At 42.5% G+C, this 23,751-nt stretch overlaps 7 protein-coding genes and 1 non-coding gene across 8 annotated transcripts; 4 read left to right on the top strand and 4 right to left on the bottom strand.

The window, feature by feature from the left end:
- Positions 1-3,664: 3,664 nt before the first annotated feature.
- BDB00DRAFT_741899 (uncharacterized protein) lies at positions 3,665-3,919 on the bottom strand (the record flags this gene model as incomplete). Its single annotated transcript, XM_053118469.1, has 1 exon — positions 3,665-3,919. A coding segment is annotated over one exon (255 nt), but the record flags the coding sequence as incomplete, so codon positions are not given.
- A 664-nt stretch (positions 3,920-4,583) lies between these two features.
- BDB00DRAFT_808457 (uncharacterized protein) lies at positions 4,584-5,156 on the top strand. The gene has a single exon (XM_053122412.1). It carries the CDS (start codon positions 4,921-4,923, stop codon positions 5,143-5,145), a length of 225 nt encoding a protein of 74 aa, XP_052982982.1. The 5' UTR covers positions 4,584-4,920; the 3' UTR covers positions 5,146-5,156.
- A 293-nt stretch (positions 5,157-5,449) lies between these two features.
- Positions 5,450-11,787, top strand: BDB00DRAFT_869293 (ABC transporter type 1, transmembrane domain-containing protein; the record flags this gene model as incomplete). Its single annotated transcript, XM_053126584.1, has 16 exons — positions 5,450-5,494; positions 5,587-5,630; positions 5,839-6,103; positions 6,242-6,586; positions 6,750-7,394; positions 7,461-7,721; positions 7,812-7,966; positions 8,045-8,847; positions 8,927-9,414; positions 9,604-10,027; positions 10,101-10,585; positions 10,673-10,894; positions 10,978-11,046; positions 11,117-11,425; positions 11,507-11,557; positions 11,632-11,787. The coding sequence occupies 16 exons, from the start codon at positions 5,450-5,452 to the stop codon at positions 11,785-11,787; spliced, it is 4,767 nt and encodes a 1,588-aa protein (XP_052982981.1).
- Positions 11,788-14,365: 2,578 nt separating this feature from the next.
- Positions 14,366-14,715, bottom strand: BDB00DRAFT_743164 (uncharacterized protein; the record flags this gene model as incomplete). The annotated part of the gene is made up of 2 exons (XM_053118488.1): positions 14,366-14,584; positions 14,662-14,715. Coding segments are annotated over 2 exons (273 nt in total), but the record flags the coding sequence as incomplete, so codon positions are not given.
- A 1,837-nt stretch (positions 14,716-16,552) lies between these two features.
- Positions 16,553-17,161, top strand: BDB00DRAFT_808443 (uncharacterized protein). The gene is made up of 2 exons (XM_053122411.1): positions 16,553-16,827; positions 16,901-17,161. The coding sequence occupies exons 1-2, from the start codon at positions 16,704-16,706 to the stop codon at positions 17,032-17,034; spliced, it is 258 nt and encodes an 85-aa protein (XP_052982979.1). The 5' UTR covers positions 16,553-16,703; the 3' UTR covers positions 17,035-17,161.
- Positions 17,162-20,977: 3,816 nt separating this feature from the next.
- On the top strand, positions 20,978-21,051 carry BDB00DRAFT_t21. Its single transcript has one exon. It is a non-coding gene; the product is annotated as a tRNA-Arg (tRNA).
- A 633-nt stretch (positions 21,052-21,684) lies between these two features.
- BDB00DRAFT_757971 (uncharacterized protein) lies at positions 21,685-21,855 on the bottom strand (the record flags this gene model as incomplete). Its single annotated transcript, XM_053119022.1, has 1 exon — positions 21,685-21,855. A coding segment is annotated over one exon (171 nt), but the record flags the coding sequence as incomplete, so codon positions are not given.
- Positions 21,856-22,927: 1,072 nt separating this feature from the next.
- Positions 22,928-23,626, bottom strand: BDB00DRAFT_869291 (uncharacterized protein; the record flags this gene model as incomplete). Its single annotated transcript, XM_053126583.1, has 1 exon — positions 22,928-23,626. One exon carries the CDS (start codon positions 23,624-23,626, stop codon positions 22,928-22,930), a length of 699 nt encoding a protein of 232 aa, XP_052982977.1.
- Positions 23,627-23,751: the final 125 nt, after the last annotated feature.

Below are 23,751 nucleotides of genomic sequence, written 5' to 3'. Positions count from 1 at the left end.
CAATTAGTTGTGCCGCTGCTGTTAAATTCTCCGGTTTACTTGTGACACCAGAGACGTATAGCATGAAACAACAACCGACTTGAGTCCCTCCTTTTATTTGCGTGATACCTATCACTTATTAGACAACATGACTAGACTTTATGAAACTAGCGAACGCTTTTTGCTACGTTTCATTTACCAACAGTGTTAGTGTACTGTTGGTCTGTTTGCAATCCGGCTGATGCGTCTTGTTGTCTTCAAATACCTTTAATCTAATCGTCTGCGTCGAATGCAAGCGCCTGTATCGCCAGCAGCTACTTATCCCAACATTCCAAAGTACGCGACTGCATGGAGGACTAGATTAACATTCTTTTACACTCAGCGTACCTGAAAAGCAACATTATCTTGTTGTAATGCTTGGACGTTCCTGTACGAATGGCCGGAAACATGCAAGGCCTTATACAAGTTCGGCTGCCATATTGTAGTGCATATGTTCGTTGATATTACTGTTACTTAATTATTAATAGAAAGAAGTACAGCTTACAACATAAGTCTTTTCCTTCTATCATGATGCTGTTGATATAGAGATAAACGAAGATCTGGGCCTGCGAGTGATAGGAGCAGAAGCAACAATAGTAGAAGATATAAAGTCCTACATCATTGAGAACACGAAACTGCTAATTACAAACGACCCTTGATATTGACCCCTGAAATGCCCTTTCGTCTACGAGCTAGTTTTGTGGTGTGGGCGCACTAACAAAAGATTCCATTCAGCATTCCCATAGTGACGATGCAAATTATCGAGTGACAGAATGGTGCACGAGGACGATGGATGGCAGATACCACTTCGCTGTTCTATGTTGGATGGATCGATATTCATACTTAAGGATTTGCATTGGGATGCTCTCGCGGAAAAGTAGTCATATCCAACGGATGGTTTTGACGTACCTCTGTACCATGGGCAAGATGATCGTCTACTGATGCATCGCGAAATCCAGTTACTTTTGGAGAGCTATCTCGATCAGTGGAATGCTCGCATATGCTTATCAAAAATGCAAGTATTCAGAGCAGCAGCATATATATGCGTAGTTCCTTGGCTATTACAACATGAAACGAAACATTCACGTATACGAAAGCAAATATCTGTGGGTCATCATGGCTCTACTACAGGTGATGCGAGCAATGCTCTGAGTCTAGCCCACTGTCTAAATGTTGCTTTGAACGGGAGAAACAGCATGGTAAATGAAGAAAGAAATTATCAATTGCCGGCGTGTGATGGGCAAACGTGTGGACGATAAAGAAAGGCTCTTTTAATTGATGACAAGGTAAATCGGTCGGATGTATACATAGTAGGAATGTGTGATGATAATACTTGTTTATCGATGTCATACTTTCTTACTTTCCACAGCCAATACTAAAAATATACATGATCATGCAATAAGCGCCAAGTTCTTTCAATCAGCATCATTGGAAAATTGTGCAACCAATATCAACATATTACGCTCGCACCTTCAATGGACACATGTTTTTACTTATTTATGCTCCTCTTTTAATCCTTGTTACAGTCAACCCCCGTTAACGTCAACCCCGATAACGTCAACCCCCGATAGCGTCAACAGATTCGCTGGTATCCTTTCAAAGTTAGCAGTTAAAGATTTTGCCTATTCTCTACCCCCTGTGATCGTCAACCCTCGATATGGTCAACACTTTTGCTGGTACCCTGAGGGTTGACGTTAACGGGGGTCGACTGTAATTGTGGTAATCGAGTCGGCGGACCGAGCCTTTTTCTACCTGTATGCCGCGGGGCAATATTGACAGAAACGTGTGCATTAACAATACAAATTTGTTGGGCTTCGTTTTAACCGACTTAAACCACCGGTACATCTGATTCATCAAAAAAGGGAAGAGAAAGATACTTTGTGTGTTGTCAGCTATCTTGTATCCACTTCAATTTTTCTTTCGAAAAACTCACACACCACTATATAAGTCCAGTCTCTGACAAGGACTCTTAGTGACGCCCTTGCGGAGGAGAAGGACATCTAGTGGCGGTACCACACAAGGATTAGATGATGATTTAATCAACATGGCACCTTCCCAATTAAGTGCAGGTGCTTTACTGCTCCATTTTGTACTACCATGCTTTCCATAGCAGTTAATGCTTATTTCTTTATCTTAGTAAGGGAAGCCTGGGTACTCTTTGATCTAACGCATGTACCTGATATAACAAGACGACTGTCTAACTCACTAACAACACTATCATCAAGACTACATCATAGCTACCAACGAAGATTGAGTTCCTCTTTTCCCTCAATTGTTGATTATATGTCGCGATCACGTTTCTATAGAGGTAACTGACGAAGCATCGGATCAGCATATTCGTCACGTATGCATGGCGCTATAGTAGATTACAGACACGAGTGTCAGACTAGTCAAACCCCAAATGATAATATTTTGTTGGACATGTTGTACAGTGTTCCGGCCATCATAATTTGCTGCTATTACCTGTTTTAAGTCAATGGTACTACAGCACCCTTACGAGCACCTGTACCTGTGGGTTTCTCGAAAACATGTTTATTATAATATATTACCTTATTTCGGTATTAGTATATATAGTGTGTAATATGAACACAAAAGAGAGAAACGCATCTACGACTCAACACGTTGCAATATCGTAATAAAAACAATGGGTCTTTTTTTCGGACTGTAAAACCGCTTTCGGGTCGAGACCCGATGTGAAGCTTTAGCCGATCCGATGGGGTTTCAGTGGGTGACAACGTCAACAACGACAACAACAATAACAACGATCTCTCTAAAGGATCGTCCGATCCCCTCGTTTAGCGCGCTTGATAAAGGAGAGGATTTTCTATTACAGAGAGAAAGACTGAGAGGTCTTGACACTCGGATATACAGAATTAAAAACACTTTTTTTTAATGAAAATCGTGATAATAAATAGAGGATAAAAGCTAATTGAAGTAACGGTAGTGGCCTCCCGCGTTACCACCGTATAGTCGGTCTGCCAAAAAAAAAATATTCTTGTTCCCCCGATGAGCTTCGTAACACGGAGAAAGAAGTCGTCGTTTGTCGTTAGCTTTGACGGAAAAGAGTCGGGCTGGGCACCATCGGGTTTCTTGCAACATTATATAATTAGTGACTAATGACAAAAGATATTATGGAGGAGGAGCACTTGTTGTTATCGTGGATGATGATTTGAAGACGATAGACCTGCTCTGGATAAACAACAAAGGCACAACACGTTCCTTGGATGAGTAAAAAAGAAGGATATATACAAGACGAAACGGTCCATAGCACGGATCACGAATAGAAAAGTATAAGAGATGGTAGTAATGAATTACACAATTATGGGAAGAGATAGATATAAAGTGCCAGACAATTGATGGCATAGTTGTTGTACAGGTAAAGACAAAGGCCGTTATTGTAAAGGAAAAAAAGACATTGATGATGGACGGGAAGAAGGAGAAGATGTCTTGTTGGTTCTTCTGCGGTACGGGTTGGATGGTGTTTTTTTCTCTCTCTCGTTCTCTAGTATCGTGGCGGGGGCGTGGTTGGGGTCACAGGAGATGTTGGGTCTTGTTGCTGATGATACTGGATATTGCTATTACTATGTTCCTTTTTACTAGACGGCGATGGATGAGCACCGTCCGGCTGGCGAGGATGCGACCCTGAGTCTCGACTAGCAGCGATCTGGTTTATCATCTGCATTTGGTTGTCGTTCTCCATCTTGAGTCGTCTACGCATACCCTTGACGCTTCGGACAATGTACCAGATCAGAAGACCCAGGATGAGCAAACCAATCACAATGACAAATGCGAAACGTCCGTGTTGTTCCAGCCAACTCTTTTCCTCTTCCTCTGGAGCACCGTCCTGCGGATTGAATCCGCTCGCGTCAACCGTCGGCGAGGCCGCTTGTTGCGCTTGCACTGTTGCTATGTTTGCCATCGACGACATTGTCCATAGTAGCAGAATGGGTAAACGTCGCGGGCGTGGTGATAATGCAGAGGATGACGATGCTGATGACGATATTGCTGGTGTCAAGCTCATGTTTCTTTTATTTGTTGTTGTGCCGAATGCAGAGTTGTTGCTGTTGTGGCGCATGCGTCCCGTTTCTTTGTGTGTGTGTGTGTGTGTTTACTTTCTTCTATAGAAAGACAAAGAAAGAGAGAGAGAGAGAGAGGCAAGTGGACACACAAAAGAAAAAGGGAAAGCGGGAAAGAGGGAAGGGAAAGGGTAGAAGGACGGAAGGAAGGTACAAAAGAAAAGAGAGGCGATCCACACATTAATCTGCTTCTTTTACCAAGTACACTGCCCAAACATCTAAGCCAGATTTGGCGTCCCCTTTTGGGCCTGGGCTAAAAATAGGGGGCGGGTGGGGGGACCAAGATTCCACCGACATCGAATTGTGTTTGACGGGAGGATGCAGGCTGCCCATACCAGCCAAGTGAACTTTCTATCAACACTCACGTAGCGTCTGTATAGGCACTGCGTTATAGCAGAAGACATAAACATTCCTGCACTATTAACGCTGCACTTGCTGACTGTGGTAGAGCAGCATTGCACACAGACGGCCGCTCTGCTGAGAGCAGTGGAAGATGAAAAATGTGATTTATGTGAGTTAAAAAGGTCTACAAAGAAGAAGGAAAAGGACATGGTGCAGCACCCTTCTTCTTTGTAGCAGCTCAGGGATCAGCACGGGTTATCTTTATAATGTCAGCACCAGCATCAGCATCCAGAAGCGCTTTTGCTTTGCCCTCGAGAAGCAAGTCATGCTTTGAGCTTGAATTGTTAAAGAGAGCTCGCATGTGTGGGATCGCCCTGTTGCTTGGAAAACGAAGGGGTGCACTACAGACACAGCAGCATTCCTCCGGCGAAGAAGCATGAAAGGGTTTCTATGGATGTCTATAGCAACAAATACATAGTAACAAATGTGGCATGGTTACTTGGCTTGCTGCTGGTTGGCAAGTAATCGTGCAGCTCTCTGGGCACAGAGCCATCTTAGTGATGTTGCTGCTGCTGCTGCTGCTGCTGTATCTAAGGTTGAAGATGACGCTACGTACGTGCGTACTAACTCGTCTTGTGATATTTACAGTCACTCTGTCCACATACACGCACACCGCATCCCACAAACATCGATAACCGTCTCAGGATAACATGATCGAAGAAAGAAAGGGACGGAATATACTGTTTGCTGTTGCTTTGCAGCAGATAAAGCACCTTGTGCTACGCCAAAAAAAGTAAAAGTGCTGCTTTGTGCCCTTTTGTTCCACCACCCCTTCGGCGCGTCATTTGGGGTTTTTTCTTTCTTTCCGTATACTTTTATATTTCCCAACCCGAGACCCGTTCATAATATACATACACCGAACACCTCCCCCTGATATACGTCAAAGTCAATATAGATCCCTCTCTCTCTTTTTTTCTGTTGCCTTCCCTTCCCGACGACGTTAGAGTAGTCTTATGAAATTTGCGTCGCCATTCTGCGGCTGTGCCAGGGATTCAGATGTAAAACTTTGTACTAGTTATTAACAGCCCCCTTGACAGTCAAGAGAAAAAGCAGCTTTTTTTGACTGATCGTTTTTGTATTCTTCTTTCAGCTTGATCCTCATACCGTTAACTTGGATCCCTGCACACGAGAAACGTGAGTTTAATTCAAACAATCAGGATAACTTGAGCAACTTCCTAGTGGAACGCCCAAGAAAGCACACAGAAAGACTGACGCGCTTTTTCTTTTTTTTATTACTATACATACATTTACCGAATCGACCTTTCGTTGTGTGTTACAGATCACTCGACGCCATTATACCAATTACATTCTTCATACTATCGCTTGCTTTTAATGTATATAGACGGTTTCGTACCTGGCGCTCGTCACGCTATCGCACCTATGATCCACACAGCCTTCGGCTTCCAACAAGCAAAGACGCACACCTACTTCGACGAAGTCTTATACTACTCGTTTTGATATTACTCGAGATAAGTTCCTGGGCCTTCTTGTTTGCGTGGCGACTCGAAAGCGCAATCCTTGAACGAGGCCAAGGCTCAAGTGACGATAAAAAATGCGGGACCCCACTATATCAGGTGGTCGATCCTGGGCTTGCATTAATACCCCGAGTGAGTGAGTTTCTTTTTCTTGATAACAATAGCAAACGTGAAAGAAAAAACATGCAAGACAGAGACAGAGAGAGACTATCGTCATATGCATATACATGGCACAGCTAACGATGCTAACAATGCCACTGCATGTGTTAGCTATACATGTTGATTCTTGTCATCAAGTCCTTTACCACACCTGCCGACCCAGTTTCGCCCGCACGATTCACTCTTTACAATCCGCATTATCTCGTATTTTACACACTCGCCTCGATTTCCGCTATCGTTCGCAGCTTTTCGTATTTCGTCACCAATCTCGAAGACAGCTGGATCATATCATCAACCACCGAAAAGTCATTTGCAGCAATCGATCTGGTCATCTGCCTGGCTGTGTGGATCCTATGTGCCACGACCCCAGGAGAACTGGATCAGGGCGAGCTTCTAGACATTGATGATGCTGATGAAGGTATCCTTGTCCTGCACGATGGACGCGTGGTTCGCAGTGTAAGTGATCGGATTGAACCTTAGACAACATATTTTAATATACACAAGAAACATTTCCTTCACCTTTTTGTTTCTCGCTCTAAGCTTACCATCATTTTTGTGGCCTGTGTTTGGGATGGACTTGGTTGGATCACAACGGGGAAAATATGAATCATTTAATTAGGGTCGTATACTAAGTTTGGAGGCGAGCGCTTCACCCTTGTCATCTGTCACGTTCAGCTGGATGAACAGCTTACTCTACAGCGGATACAAAAAAGCACTCGGCGCAGATCAACTCTGGGCATTACCATTCCGCCAACGCGCCAAAGAAAACTACCGACACTTTCGCAACATGGCACGATCCAAAAGTCTCATTGTACGCATCTATCAATCCAACCAAAAATCAATCCATCTCCAATTCATCACTGCCATAGCCGCAGTCGCCTTTCACTACGCCAATCCATTCTTTCTGCATCGATTACTCAGTTACATTCAGGCACCGGACGAGTTCCCCCGTGAATCGGGCTATTTGTACTGCGTAGCCATTTTTGTATGCAACATAATCAGTACGTTGATAGCGTCACAGACACTGTTGTGGGGTCGACGTTGGCATGTTACCATGAACAATATGCTCAATTCGGAAATCTATGCGCATACCTTGCGTCTTGGCCGTATTGACGATGAAACAGCGTCATCAACAAGAGTGGGTGATGACCAGGGATGCGGTAGTGGTGGTGCTGACAATATGGATGAAAATGCAGCGAGTCGACGTGCCAGTTTGATGAGCGAAGACACAGAAAGACTGGCGGAATTGGCATCTTATCTTCATGTAAGGAAGGATTGTGTATGGAAAGTGTTTGGGTGTATGGAATAACATGACAGAGGTAATGTGTAGATCTTTTACACGTGTCCATTGGAAATTATCACTGGCGTTGTGTTTTTGTACTATCTGCTTGGCAAAGCCTTTTTGGCGGGACTAGTCGTCATGGCATTCGCCCTACCTTCGACTCATTACATCAGTCGAAAACTTGTGCATGTTCAAAAGCAGCTCACAGAAGCAAAATCATGGCGCATACGACTTGTGAAGGAACTTGTGTCGAATATCCGGGCGACTAAGTTTCTTGCATGGGAGCGTAAATGGGAGCAAGTGATTACAGTAAGTCGCCTCAGTATAACTCGGAATGGGATGAAGGAGTGCGATAGAAGGTTTCTTTCTTCTACCGCTAATTGACAACAAACAAAATAGAATGCTCGCGATGACGAACTGGTCAAGCTAATCAAGCTATATACCCAAAATACCATTCTATCCTTGATCTGGTTTGCCACACCTGTTTTTGTCACTTCAATCTCATTTGCGTGGTACACCCTCGTTGAACAAAAGCGGCTGGATCCGAGGCAAGTGTCAAATCCTATCTTTTAGCGATAAAAGTGCGTAAATCTTCCCGTTCCGCTAACTTTTTCTTCTATAAAACTAAACAGTACTGCATTTGTAAGCATTGTACTCTTTGGTATGCTCCGAGATCCTCTAAATGTGATGCCACAAGCAGTCATGGCATACAACGACGCAAAGGTCAGCTTGAGGCATATCAACGCGTTCTTGAACACTGGAGATAAGCGCGATTCTGATACCGACTCTAGCAATTCATACCACGACGACGAGTATGACGATGAGGATGCTATCCATAGACCTTACGACGAACGGGTAAAGGTTGCATTTGACGACAATAGTGTCTTCCAATGGCCATCGCCGCCACAAGACGCTGCCGCGCACCAACAGCAGCATTTACAACAACGCTTGGATAAATATCATGACAATATGCGTGTAGAATCGGAAAGCATACCACCACCACCACCACCAGCAGTACCAGCAGCAGCAACATCATTGTTCACGCTCAGCTTGCCTCGATTGTCGTTTCCTCCAGGCCGACTCTCCATAGTAACTGGTCGTCATGGCAGTGGCAAATCGAGCATGTTGTCTGCCTTGCTAGGCGAAATGACACTCATTTCAGGGAAAATGCATCTACCGTCGCAATTCTTATCGCCATACACAAGTCTTGTCAAGGACGACATCAACCAAGCCGTCTACGTTTTCAAAGTCGCCTATGTACCACAAACACCATGGTATCAGTACGGCACTGTACGCGACAACATTTTGTTTTTTGAAACGTGGGATGATGGACGTTATCGTGAAACGCTGCATCAATGCGACCTTTTACGTGACCTGTCACTGTTGGAAAATGGGGATTTGACACTTATTGGTGAACGCGGCACATCCATTTCCGGTAAGTGTCATGTACGTCTCTGTACCTCTGTTGTTATTCTCACTCTTTGCTCGTCACGTGGCCACCCCGTCTTTTATAGAAACGCTCAAGCTTAAAATATCCCTCGCACGCGCTGTGTATTCACGGTCCAAAACGGTCTTGATCGACGATATTTTCGCCAGATTCGACAAACATACCGCTGCACTCTTACACGAGAAATGCATATCCGGTGGATTGCTTCGAGCGCGCACTGTTATTCTGGCAGCTACACAGTTAGGTGCATGGATTCGTGATGCTCGTCTTTTGGTACGATTAGAAGATGGCAAAGTATGCTCGGTTGAAACTGAGGATGGGATCGTCGACTGGATCGAGGCAAACCAAATGCGCATCACAACAGCAGAGGCACCGCTCTTGGACGACACGGTCAACGATGATCGTATCGAAACGCTTTTCGAAAATGACAATAATTTCGCGGACGACGAATTATTCGATGAAGGATCGGTGATGCGTGAATCGATACGATATACAGACGATGGTATACGGGACGAAACCAAGTCTAGAGAAATCGCCTATGCTACCTACATTTCTGTATGCGGTGGTTGGCAATTTTGGCTCGCTGCTGCCATCTTTATTATTTTGGCGCGTGTTACTTCCATCATGGAGAGTTATTGGTTAAAGGAAGGTAGCAAATGAAAAAAAGGGGCTATCCTTCTAAGTGAAAAAGGCAGAGAGAAGCTGTATATTTACCACGGTGTGATGCGATTTTGTTTTCATTAGGTATGGTCAACTGCATACGAACATGTTGGCTTACCCATGTGGAGCTCCACACCAAGTGAGGACACGATGTTTTTACCCGAAAGTCTATCAACAAAACACTATGTCGTGATCTACTTGACCCTATGTCTTATCACGGTAGCCTGTAACTTTATTCGAACGGTTGTACAATATCGAGGATCTCTACGTGCATCCAACGGTCTATTCCATTCACTACTGAGAGCCATCTGCCGAGCACCATTGCAATTTTTTGACGCCAACACGCACGGACAAATCATGAGTCGGTTCAGTAAAGATATGGAAACGGTAGACTCTAGCATCGGATGGCATGTCAATTTCTTGTTACAGACCATATTTGGCGTTTTGGGTGTCGTCATCACCATTGGTGTTATCTTGCCCGAGTTTTATATCGTATGCATTGTTGCCGGTAAATATACATGTTCTATAAATCCTGCTTTCGACTTATACAGGTAACTAACCGGTCTTTTTCTTTGATGTAGGCCTTTGTTACTTTTACATTGGTTCGGTGTACATACGCGCATCGCGCGAACTCAAGAAACTAAATGCAGCCAGTCGACCTCCTATTTATTCGTTTTACACGGATACACTCGCTGGTCTTGCCACGATCCGAGCATATCGTGAAGAAAGAGCCATGATGAAGAAAATGTTTCAGCTATTGGACGACAATATGCGAGCATTTTACACGCTGTGGACGACGAATCGATGGTTGTTTGTGCGCGTCGAGCTCGTGGGTGCATTCCTTTCGTTCTTTATCGGCATACTATTGATCTACAAATCAACAAATGCAGGACTTGCTGGTATTGCTCTTACGTTTGCGACAAGTCTACTCGAGTATATTTATTGGTTGATGCGTCAATCGACGACAGTGGATATGCATTTTGAAGCTATCGAGCGCATCAATGAATACGTGGATATGACACCTGAACCACCTGGAATCGTTGAAGGATCGCGTCCTCCCGCAGCGGTAAGATTTTAGTCCTTGGACGACTCATGGAGAGATACATGAATACGGTGTTACCACTCGTTATTTTTCTTACTTTGTTTGTTCTAGTGGCCAACAAGTGCCGGAGTACACGCTCGTGACCTTACAGTGGTTTTAAATCTGGACGGTGAGCACGTGTTGAAGCATGTATCGTTTAATATACAACCATGCGAGAAAGTCGCAGTGATTGGCCGAGCAGGAGGTGAAAAGAGTGCATTGATAGCCTGCTTATTTCGCTTTGTGGAGCCCATGTGTGGCTCGATTAAGATTGATGGCGTCAATATTGCATGGGTAGGAAGAAATCTTTCTCTTAGATTTTACTCATCAATGGCTACTAACAAAATCGGACTGATTGGGGTGTTTTTTCCACAAAGATTGGCGTTGAAGATCTTCGATCACGGATAACGTATATATCCAAGGAAGGGATGCTGATAAGCGGAACGGTAATTGTGATAGCTCGCTGTATCGTGTTGTGGATTAAGTTAAAAAAAACTGACTATTTCTCTCCTCCAGGTACGAAGTAACTTGGATCCATTTGGTGAATATGACGATTATGAGCTATGGCAAGCACTCCAACGAGTCCGATTAGCAAGTCCGTCCCCAGTACCATCTGCTAAAGACGGTTCCGTCATATACGATTTGGATATGGAAATGAGTAAAGAAGGGGCCCAGTTGGCCGTAGCTGATCGACAGTTGCTATGTATTGCTCGTGCTCTTTTGAGGGATTGTACAAAGTTCGTCGTCTATGAAGAAGCAGAGTCAAGTAGTACTGGAGAGCAGGATAAAGTACACGCAGTAATCCAGGATGAGTTTGAGGAGTCGGTACGTACCTATAGTATAAAGGGGGGACAGGCTGTGACCATCATAGTATACATATACTAAGATCCCCCTTTTTATCCGCAGACTGTGCTTGTGATACCCCATCGACTACACACGGTGAACAGATATGATCGCGTAAGTTATTATTTCTGTTTAATGACGGAAAGCTTGAGTAGACGTCTGATTCTTAATGTTTTTCTACTTGGTAGGTCATGGTATTTGATCAAGGCGCTTTGGTGGAGTATGATCCACCGATGGATCTTTTGAATAATAGTCAAAGTCTACTGCGATCATTGATGGAGAGAGCCGGTGTATTGGATACATTTTCATCATTATCATCACCATCACCATCACCATCAACATAAAATTTATAACATTCATCCATTTCATCCATCCGCCCATTCCGTCATACCAATTGTTATGTGCTTTTAGGCAAGAATAACAAAGATGTATTATTCCTGTAACAGGGACAACAGCGGCTGGTTGTGTGCAGGAAACTTGTGTGATTTTATCATGCACGATTAAACCTTGTACATTACTGTTTTGTTACAAATATGGCACCATTGCCAAGATGGCTTCTCGAATGGATTTAGTCCTGAAATACATATACAACTATTTTATGCACATGTACAGCATAAACAGAGACGCATATCGATCAGGTTATTTTAGCTTGTTCTTGTTTCGTTCTATTAGATCCTGCTGCTGTTGGCTGGCTGGGCTGGTTGGCTGGTTGGCAAGTGTTGTACAACCTCTCAGAACAATATAGCCTTAAATGGGCAGATGACCAGAAGAAAAAGGATTACAGGATTTTCCGGAAAGGATTCGTATGTACGTAAGTAGTACTACATACGACTTAGTAGGAAGCTTCTTATGTCAAGGAGGCGGACGTTGGGGTAAAAAAAAAAGGTACTTGATCGTATTATATGGCCGGTAGCGCCAGCCACTACAACCGCCAAGAAGAAGCTGTGAATAAGATCAAGATCGCCGTATCTTGATATAAAATATATAAGCTCGTTGTTGCTATTGCTTGACTCATCGTATCAATTAAGGTGTGTGGACATTCCCCAACTTTCTTTTAAGGTGATACAAACTAGAGATCACCAGGTGTAAAATTTTACAAGTCGGATATTGTTATACGCCATCACTCATAGTTTCTCATAGCCTAAGCCAACGACCTTAACAAAGTTGATGGCTCAGCAACTGGCTACTGATGTGAGCCATGCCGTAGGAAACAAGATAGGACGTACGTGGCTTATGACAGCACAATCCACTGCAGAAGAGCAACTGCGCCAGCAAATGACTTAACCTCAATTCCGCCACTTGTTGTTCCCGTGCACTGTGCCACAAGGACAGAAGGCGTGCTGTGTACGAGTTAATAGAAAGAGACTGGCAGAAAAGAAAAGGTTTGGTGGTTAGCTGGCATCCAACATTAAAAAAACAGGTGACACCCTCATCAGCTCATAAGAAGAAGAAGGGCAAGATACACATCAGATAAAAAAAGTTGTCGTCGATGGGTGATGGCAACACAGCCAAACCGGAACCATAAACGTGTTTTTTTTCCATATAACCTTTTATGAATTGTCCCTTTCCGGGGTAGTATGCAGTCTGGCATACTTGGCAAAGAGAGAAACTCGGGTCACTTGCTTAAATGATCGACAGGACCGTGGCTATGATCCTTCTCCACACAGGGTGTGCTAATATAACAAACAAGATGACAGTGTATGAGGAGAGGTGGGGGAGAATGGAAGAACAAAGATCCGGTTAGAAAAGCTGTATGCACACATCATGGAATTTTCGTCGAATGATCTTTGGATGGGCCATCACGCCACCATCCTCCGTTCATTTATTAAACAATCATCATCTCAAGTTATGATAAGGTAAGCTTGAAATGGGTCGATATTTTTTTTAATATTTTCAGAATACGCGCTAAATATGCAATTGACGTAGCACAAGACGCGATGATGACGGAATATAGTTGACTGTGCGCTTGTGTACTTACTCGCTGTGAGTCCATATTACTTTGCTGAGCTTGTTTATGACTGAGCTTGGCGCTTATTTCCAAGGGCGAGCGATTCTGGACTCTCTTCCCACACCCACACTACTAGTAGCTGAAACAAATGACGCACGAGCACTTTTTTTTTTCTTGTTTGGTATCCAAGATAGATTCGGAAGTCCAAACAATTCTTTTTTTAGGCACGGATGTCAGGCACCCACCGAAGACAAGAGCAATCTTTTCTCCAACCAAGTTGCCGTTCGCCGTGTGCAAGATCATTATGCGTCATAGAATAGAGAACACTTCTTTTGCCCCCTTTTAAAGGGGGGAGGTGGGGGGGGCGGTGAGGAAGGGAGGAACGGATGTATAATATCTCGTATCTGCGGGTTCGGATCGGAGAAGAATGATATCAGATAGAGAACAGTCTAATATGTGATTCAAGAAGTGCAAAAATTTTAAAGCATTGGAACAGCTGCAAATGGAAGAAAACAAGAGAACTGGACTTTTTTTTTTTTTGTTTTAATGAAGAAACATGGTATCAAGAAGCGTATTATTTACAGTTACAAGAGGAGGGTTATTTTGGTCCTGTGTGCTTTTTGTGAGCGTGCATGGAGTATTGGTGCTGTGTGTGTGTGTGCAGTATGTGTGTGTGTGTGTATGAAAAGAATGCTAAAAAGAAGATGTGGTATTTTTTTTGTGTGTATGGAGTTGCATGTGTATGGAGTGCATGTGCTTTATATAAAGAAGATACTGGCGTTGTTGTTACGGTGACTTGACGATGGCGTTGGCATGGCAACGTTGTGTTGCTGCTGCTGCTTTGCCTGTTGTTGTAATGCGGCGTACGAGATACAAGGTCGCTGCTTCTTTTCTGACGGCTCTAATTCAAGCATAGGTGGTGACAGACGACTTGAGCGGCATTGGTGGTGATGTGACGAGGTGCCCTTGAGACCCGGGGATGGCAGTGTATAGGATGGGACGGGTGATAGCGACGGAGACGCAGAGGCGACTGATGATGCCGATGAACATAGGCCCGGTGAAGCCATTGAGGATGCTGATGATGATGAAGATGAACGAGGGAAATCCTTGAACTCTTGCCAGTCGTAGCCAAGTAGAGGATGATGATTTAATGCGTCGGCACGAAGACATTCTTCCGAGCAGTAAAGAGAATTCTGCAAATGAACATGACATAGGATCGGTTAGTGGACCTTGCGTGTAGCTGCTACTGGCATTGACTGATGATACTTACAGAGAAGGAGTTGACAGCGTTGTCGCAGTAGGTGCACCAGTTGAGATCGCTCATGGCTGTTGTGTGGATAGCAGTGATGATAGTCGTAGTAGAAGCAGTAGTAGTAGTAGGAAGTAAGAAGAAGAAGAAATAGGACTTCTTTTAAAGATGCTTATTTTTGTGTGTGGGGAAAAAGATGGGAAATGCGGGTGGCTCACACGGGCCTTTATATATGCTGTCTAGTCTTCGTCTTCTTCTTCTTCTTCCCACCAACTCGGGCCCCCCGTCACAGTCGAACTGTGTGGTGTGTCCAAAAGGCGAGAAATTTTTTCGGAGAACTTGCTCCCCCCAGGAAACTCCTTGAACGTGCTCACCCCTTGCACCCGCAGTAGTGCGATCTGATTGGACGATTATGACGGAACTCGTGCGCGATTGGGAGAACTCCCCCATCAGTGCGTCCGCAGCCATTCCAGCCTATCAATGATACCATGATTGTCTCAGCGGGCAGGGAAATTGCGCTACTGGGCCACACCACGGGCCTTCTGGTTCAGATGCCAACGTGCTCGTAGACTCTGGTGCCTGTTGCAGCTTGGGTGGGGTCGATCCCCATCTTCAGCCGCTGTTGCCATTTCCCCCAGCTGTCTATATTCTGCGCGCGTCGGGAGGGGGGTCCAAATGGTTGTTAGTGGGGGAGCCGGGGGAGCGAGATGAAGCACGCTATAATAAGAAGACTGCTGCTGGGCTATATACCGCACACCACTCATACAGACAGCACCTTTCCGTCCACATGTCCCCAGGATAGTGTTGTGTGTGGGTCACAATCGATAAGCGTGCATTCGCTTACTTTCTAGTCGCCCGCCTTGAGAACTAGTAAGGGGCTCGATGGCATTCGTTGTTCATGCTGGCCTCCTTTTTTTTTTGACCCTTCTTTGCGCTGCTTTTCTGTTTCCATTGCTCAGACAGATGGACCTCTTTCGACTGATTTCACACGTCTGCTAGGTGCCACAGACTCCAACAGGTGGACCAGTGGCAAAACAGTTACCAGAAATGCGCAGGGTGTGAGTAGTAATACCACAGAGTTGCGAGGTACGAGTGATGTGTCACGTAGAGAAATTTATGGACTGTGCGCTGGCCTGATAAGGGCTCTCCCTCCCAAACCCCCAACCCGCAACCCCCGAAAGGGCGTAATCATCGTCTTGCTTCTCAAAAGATAACTTCTCTTTCGTGTGTGTGCAGCGTATCCTGCTTTGTTGTTCGCTATCAAGATCACATATTACAAGAAATGCACTATCAAAAGAAGCCGGGCCGGCGATGAAAATCTTTGGGTACGTTTGCGGAGTCGGCTGTTTTAACCGATGGATGATCTTTTCGCTAGCCAACCGTTTTTCTTGTTTTCTACGCCCTTCTACTCTAATACACGTGCAGCAACCCAAGTCTCGTGCTGGTACGTGGTGAATTCCGATACTTTCGTCGATCAGATAATAACAACAGAGGGACGTTTCAATAATATTGTCTTGCATGCCAAATATACCCTTTCTTTTCTTATAATGGCAAATGATAACCAAGATGCTGAGTAACATACGTCTTGTTGTACATGCACTCTGCTGTCGTTCATTTCCTAAGAGCCAAGAAGCGCGGGCATATGTACTCTATGAAGGTGGATGCATCAGCATGCACCAACATGCATGTATAAGTGATGACTCCAACATGTGTTTAATGGGTCGGCTGGTTGGCTGGCTGGCTGGCTGGTTGGCACAAAGGACGTCTTTAATAGCATCATAGCATGGCTTCATTGGTTGATTCGGTGTGCGGATTACTCATAAAAAAATTTTCGTACCTGCGAAATTTTTTAATTATTGGGGTTGTGCTCACACCCTATCTCTCGAATGGTTATCTCTGCTTCTTTTTTAATTGTTGCCAGTTCGACCAATCGTTTTTGTTTGTTCAATGTGCACCTCACAGCAAAAGTCTCTCTCGCCTTCTTTATCATTTACACACGTCGCCTGTTCGTTGCAAATAGGCCCTCTTTCAAGGCTTATCTTACTAAGCCGTGATAATGCTGCATGAGGAGCCTGTTTCTTTATCTGCTGCCCTCGTTAATCAATTACATCATCGCCGTCTTTCTTCGCTTTGCATATATTGCCTTTGTTGTCATTGAAATAACCGTTTCATTTAAAAAAAAAAAAGGTAAAACAATTTCCACATGCAGTTAGGCCTAAAACGAATGATAAGCCAACATCAACCTTACTTTCCTTTCCAGTGTTTTCTATCAAATCACCGAATCATGGCCTTTGCTTTGTGCTGCTCGATAGCACACTTTTTCTCAATACGAAAAAAAAAAAGGCTATGTGCTATCCGAGGGAGCTGATTCAGAATTTTTGGGACATCGCATAGGAAAATCAAACAAAGAAGAACAGCTACTACTAGAAAGGCAATAACTGACTGATCCAATGTAAACGATGAACTCTAAATTTATATCGCATGATTTACTCCCGGTAATTGCGCTTCTTTGTCTTTTCGCAATTTTCGTGATGAGCAATAAATAGACTTTTATTGCTCAATCGTCAGGAACCCAGGCAAACAACAAATGCAGCTCAATTTTTGATCTCCCGAGTGCTATGTCAAGGCACCCCTTTAAATTGATACCGTTGACGGATATAAAGAGAAAAACGCGGTCCAGTTATCCAGAGTTTGCTTTTGCCGATTCACTGTATGATAATTGTGCATAGTTTAATATTGTCTACAGTAACAACTTATGGACCAGTAAAATTAGCATGGCAAGATAAACAAAATATGCTGGGCGTTCTAAGCGCTTCGTTTATTTTGCTCGCAATCAACCTCTTCGTCATACTATAAACGAGAAAATAATAGCGACAATAAGAACCGACCAGAGCAATGAATGGGCGAGTACAGATAGCGGCTTTAAAACGGTTTGTTCCAGTTGCTTGTAATCACTGGCCATAGGCGATATTCATCGATACATTGTTCTGTCTTTTTTGGTACTTCACGCCCACACAGCACGTTGCCTAACACATGTGGTCGTTGTGACAGCAAATAAAATGTTGAGCATTCACCACAACTCAGGTGTGCGACAGTATTCGCGAAGCGAAAAGTTGACGATTAAATAAAATTTCTTACTATTTTTATCACGCACATATGAATGTCAACAATAGTGATGTATATTACCTTCAATCATTATATTTGTATGATCATCATATGCAAACAAAAAGAAATTGATACACAAAATCCCGTAATAGATAACATCACTCTGATGTACATTTATAGTCTTTTTTGTTACAAGACCCTGTCGCACAAGTGCACAAGATTCTCGATGAGCATTTAAAACTGCAGCAATACGGTGCACCAGGGCGAATGTATTACTATTGCATTCAATTTCTCGCCAAATTTATATTGCCAATATCGAGCAAGATGCTTCATCCACTAGCACCATTATCGGTGTTTGACGACAATACTACCCTTTTTGAATCGAATTTCTTGTATGTAGTCGATCTGCCGTAGCAAATTTAGCTCATATTCGACGCAACAATTGACTGTTCTAGTCTATACTTCTGACCAAGATGACAACCATATGAAACAACATAGCTTATCCTTATCATCACTTCACAATATTTCCGGCCTACTGAAAACTGTAGCTACGCAGCAACTTATCGATAGTAGATATAACGATGACCGGGATTACTCGAATTAACGGATCTTGGCACAAAGATGTTAGCAATGGGTACGCGCTCCCTATGCTATCTTCGAATACTATAATTCCGGCCAGTCTATCAGTCTCCATTCATTGACTCTACTGTATTATTTTATTACCCCAAACGTTTTACACTATGATACTTAAGCATGGATGCACTGGCATGTGTTTAATTGTACATCCTTTTCGCGTTTTATATCGAGTCTGTAATTTTACACGAAGCAATCGTCAAACTCAAGTACCATTACTACGAATACGGTTTTACTTAAAGAGCACAGATCTAGGGTAAAAATAATGTGACTTTTCTTATTACGTCCTTTGCACCATAACGTCTTCGATAGCAAAGCATATACTTTTAGCTTGTTTATGCTCTCATACCTGTCTTGACAGTTGTTTATTCACAACTTATGTAATAAACGTTTTGCTTCACAATTTATGCTGAGAAGCCTTGGCTCTCCATCTTTATACATGCTGTTCTCTGATCCAGTATCCTTTATCTAACAACCAGATGAGTAATTTATTTACATTGTTACTCGCCGATTTTGCTCTCTACTCTACGACCAGCCAAAAAATTACGGTCCTCATCTCTAGCCAATCTCTAGATACCTTAATGAGGGCATTTCTGCACTACCATTTATACTTTCTGTGCCCTCGCAAAACCTTCTATTAATTTCACTTTGAAGACAAAAAGCTATAGGACGGAAAGTACGGCATTGTATAAAATATTTAATGCTCCTAATACAATTTCTCTTGCACTATTATCACTTCACATATTTACACACATTTTTAATGACGGATCCACGGATCGGATCGGATCCGCCTTTAGCTCACTCGAGGTCGGATCGAATCGAGTAGACGGATCGCCGAGTGAGAATGACGAACCCTAGGCGTAACATGTAGGCAACGGACTCGATAGACAGTAAGATACCACTGTCCATGGGATATTATTCGATCCGCAAAATCCGTTTTTGTAAGCTTCCTATTTTTTTGATAACCGTTTAGCCAGATACACTATGATGATCTATTAAATGAGTGAAGTTACCTCTTAGTAATTATCTGGAGCCCCTTGTTCTCGCAAGTTTCGAACTGCTTTGCGAGCTTCCGATAGTGGTTCTATGAGTTCTTCATCAGACGCTTGGCCATGTATCCTCTTCTGCAAAAACGTGTAACCAGTTTAAATCGAGCTTTATTGAGTAGCACGAATAGCAGCACAGCAAAGTGACTAAGCGTAGTCAGCAGAACAAACCCAGTCTAATAAGTTATGTACTCACGCTGCCACACCTCAAATTTTACATTCTTGGTCTGCTTCGACTATAGAACAATGTCTGTTTCGTAATCTCTTATATGTAATACGTGTATCCTATATGATATAAAATGCAGTTACTTGGCCATGCTCAATATACTGAGCTTTTACACCCATTTCATTCTTTTCTATTATATAACTTTTTCTTTTAATAAAGAGACTTTTGCAGTGTATCTCCTCAGCATATAAGTTGGATCCACAGATTGGATCTGTATCTACCTACCCACTCGCTCGATCCGATCTATTGATGCTTAAACTAGATCGGATCCATGTAGAACCTGCTGTACTCAATCCAATCTAGGTTTATAGAACACCACTACTAAGAATAGGACAAGACAAGAAGGAAACTTGAAGGTAGAAGAGATCTAGATAATGAGGAAGAAGCAAAGAACAAGGTATAGGAAGTAATCAAGATAACTGACTGTGGTAAATCGAAATAAACAAAGACAAATAAGTCGTTTGAGAATGGATTATATTCAAAAGATTGAACAAAGTACAATATCAGCTATAGAAACTATCTTCTTTTATATCTAACTTTCAAACATTGTTTGAGAACTCGGTCTTAACGGAGAAACAGATCTGAAGGTGGAAAGCTTATCAACTTCTTTGTCAGCAAGGACCTTACTGGTGCTTTGCTGTAAGAACGAATAAAAAACTTTTATGATGGTTTGAGATGTGTTCTTGGACGGTTGTTTCATACTTGGTTTCTTTACTGAGTTTTATGAAGGATTCACATTTCAATCCAGCTAGGTGCATGTGCGCAACCATGTCCCTTATTGGATCCCGGTGCGGTAAAGAGAAACCTTCTATCAAGACATCTGTCTGTACCGGATCTTAGTTTACGACACTGACAACTATTTTACTATGTAAAGACTATAATATATATATATCATCTTTTCTATAATTTATAATAATAATGTAAATAAATAGAAAGATTGGTATTAAGTTGATTATTTGGATGATGATTGATGATATAGATACTTAGTGATTTAATATGTGGTCATCGAGGATGAGGATGATCACTTAGTAGTAGGAATGTTCGTAACATTCTGTTTCTTTGAAAATTATTTTCTTATTAAGTAATTTAACATTAAGAAAAAGTAATTAATAATACATTAAAACAAAATTAAATTCAATATCAGATACAAGAGTACCTTTATTATTAAATGTTCTGTAATAGTATGATTTTATTTTGTAATGTAAAAAGCAATTTCGATCGGTTGTGGCATTACTTCTTAGAAGCACTATATAAATAATACCAAAAAATTTAAAAAAATAGATTAAACGTAGATCATATAAAAATCACAACATTGAACAGCAACTGCGCCCCTATAGCCTAATTGGATAAGGCGTCAGACTTCTAATCTGAAGATTCTGGGTTCGACCCCCAGTAGGGGCTCATTAATGACATTTACAGGGCTAAATCATCTGCTCTTCTTTTTTTTTCTTTAATTTTTTTTGACCAATCAAATTTGTTTATTTGCATGGTTAAAAATAATGATTTGAATTATTCCTTCTAGATCTTCATCGTCGTTGTATGCGAGGTACACGCGAGTCGTTGCTGCGCTGCGTCCGCGTGCCTATTCTGACGCGCAATTTTGACGCAGGACAATAGGGTACTTTATACCATTTTATATTTTTCCTTAGTAAATACCAGATATGCAATTAAGAATTATGTGAATGGGTGGTTTTAATACGGGAAAAGTAAACAGTGTATATGTTAATTTTTGTTCGTTAGCTATTGCTTTATACTGCCTGGGTCCATTAGCTACCATAAGGTCTCTCGCAAAACCAGACCCCAGATCCTGCCATTTCTTACGCAACTAATCTTTCAGTCGTTCTATAACATTCTTCATGTGGTTTTTGCAATCTATTATATACTATTATTCAAGGGGATGTCAGCACGAATGTTCAATGAGATTCAGTGTTTCAGACCAAGGGTTTGTGCGGGGTAGTAGGTAAAGTAATTGATTTGCTATTGCGACTAAAACCATGTCGCATATAACCTAGTGTGGCAACTCACGCCATATTGCTAGGATATAAAAGTGCGCTCATGGTGTTCAGCTTCTAGTGTCTGAAATATGACAGAAAATTTATTGGGTAGACAGTTAGTATAGGCGCCCTGACCTACTGATCCATTCGTGATTGCAAGAGGCTCGTCGTAAACTCCTCCCCAAAAGCAGCACCAAATCAGTAATGATCCTGTGCTCTATTTGACAGCAGGTAAAATGGGCATCTCTTCATAACGCACTCCAATTGCTCTTGGCACTCTTACACCACCATCATTTCCCCAAACTTCGAAGTTGACTCGTCAGACAAGTGGCATCTTAACAGCCGAATTACTATTTTCTTTAACCCATTTCAATATTGTAGTGACCCTTTTTTTTGCGCGCATTAGTGAGCGTAAGACAATGCACAGCAATGTGCGATTGAAGACCTAAATATCGGGAGTATTTTAGAGTTGTGGTTTGATAAAGGACAACGTCAGTCAAAGTTTATAGCGCCGTTTGTTGATATGCGTATAATTCCTTTGGTATACATTGTACATTGCGTATAAGGGATCTTGTAAACGTTTCAGCTAGTCTCTGTAGTCTTCGTCATCGTCGTCCACATTCGTATTTTTGGTGTTTTCCTCCGCACGATGACGGTTTCGTTATACCATGTTTATGTGTGGTTGACTTAGCTATTCTTAAGTACTTAACTACCTCGCCATAGCTTTTAACGGCTTCACATAAACCGATTATGCGGCTACTACGTGTAAATTATGAGTATTTATTGCCTTGAGCGGGTGCTTGATTTAGTATATTGCACAATGACATACTTGTAGAAGTCAGGTTTAGTTAGAAGCAGATATTTTGCTAAAGATCTGTGGGGCCACATTTATTAGTCTCTACTCTCTTATGGCGTGTGATTATAGCGGCTGCATTCTTTTTCAACTATGGCATCATTCATGGTCACATTAATACATATTAATAGTTTTATCAACCGTCTGAAAGAAACAAAATCAGCAAGTTAGTACTACTCAGTTGCGTTATACTCCCTGGAGACAGAAATTAGTCGTTATAGCAATGTTTAACAACTCTGCTTTAGTACTGTATCACGAGAAAGATTTCATAAGAAATCAGAGAAAGAATGTACGAGAAGCTACATTTAACGCTAGCGTATCTTTAGGCATACTTGGACAGCTTCAAACTTTAGAAGCATCTTTAGATGTAGATAGTATAATATGGCTATAATAATACAGAGTTTATTCAAATTAGCTAAAGCGGCTATTGCTATTTCGCTTTTGCTTCATCAAGAATAGTCTTTCGGTCAGCTTCAGCGCTTCTACTAGCATTGCTTTTACTCAAAAGATATCCAAAAAGTAAAGCAGGAATTACAAAAGAGGAGGTAAGTGCCATTCCAACATATTTCTGCCGCTGCTCTACATCCTCAATAGCCAGTACTTGTTCCAGGACACTAGGGGTCAACAAACGAAATTGGATATGCAAAGCAAGGATCATCGCATTAACAGATATGGTCAGCTTATCTTTTTTCGCGTAGAGCGCACATGACACACAGAGTAAGCCTTCGAAATAGTAAGACATCTCTGGATATGCTTCCCAAAATCCTGTACCGCCGATGATTTGGTTATCGTAAAATAGAGGGTCTAGCTTCAGGTCGGAATTATGCACGAGCCAATCCAGCACAAAGTGTGATAACGACGCGACAAGCGCAGGAACGCCACTGTTTGTTACAACCGCAAAAACAGTAGATAAGGCAATCAGCCCGCTCAAGCTATGACTATAGTCGCATCGCAAATCGGCACCTAATAATCCCGAACTTGCATTCCTTGTAAATCCTTCAATGCCGTGGTATGAGAGAATGCCATTGACAATGTCCGGGAAGCAGACGCCAAAGCTCAGCACGTAAGGCGAAGTGTTGGGAAACCATCGTTGTAAAACCGTCGTCAAAGCAAAGTGTCCAGCATACATATTTTTTCCCCTTCCTTTTGGTTGTTGTATTGAGAAGGGATAACCTTATCCAATGTAATGGTATTTTAAACATTTTCACGAATAACCGCGTGATTATGCACAAAGCTTGGTCCCAAAAGTAGCAA

Source organism: Zychaea mexicana (genome assembly GCF_025766255.1).
Source record: "Zychaea mexicana strain RSA 1403 chromosome Unknown BDB00scaffold_13, whole genome shotgun sequence".
Taxonomy (NCBI): Eukaryota; Fungi; Mucoromycota; class Mucoromycetes; order Mucorales; family Lichtheimiaceae; genus Zychaea; species Zychaea mexicana.
This window is presented reverse-complemented; position numbering and strand designations above follow the sequence as displayed.

Coding starts and splice junctions, on each gene's coding strand:
- BDB00DRAFT_808457 (XM_053122412.1), top strand. CDS start 4,921: ATGTGGCATGGTTACTTGGCTTGCTGCTGGTTGGCAAGTAATCGTGCA.
- BDB00DRAFT_808443 (XM_053122411.1), top strand. CDS start 16,704: ATGAGGAGCCTGTTTCTTTATCTGCTGCCCTCGTTAATCAATTACATC. Junction 16,828..16,900: donor TTCATTTAAAAAAAAAAAAG/GTAAAACAATTT, acceptor TTTCCTTTCCAG/TGTTTTCTATCAAATCACCG.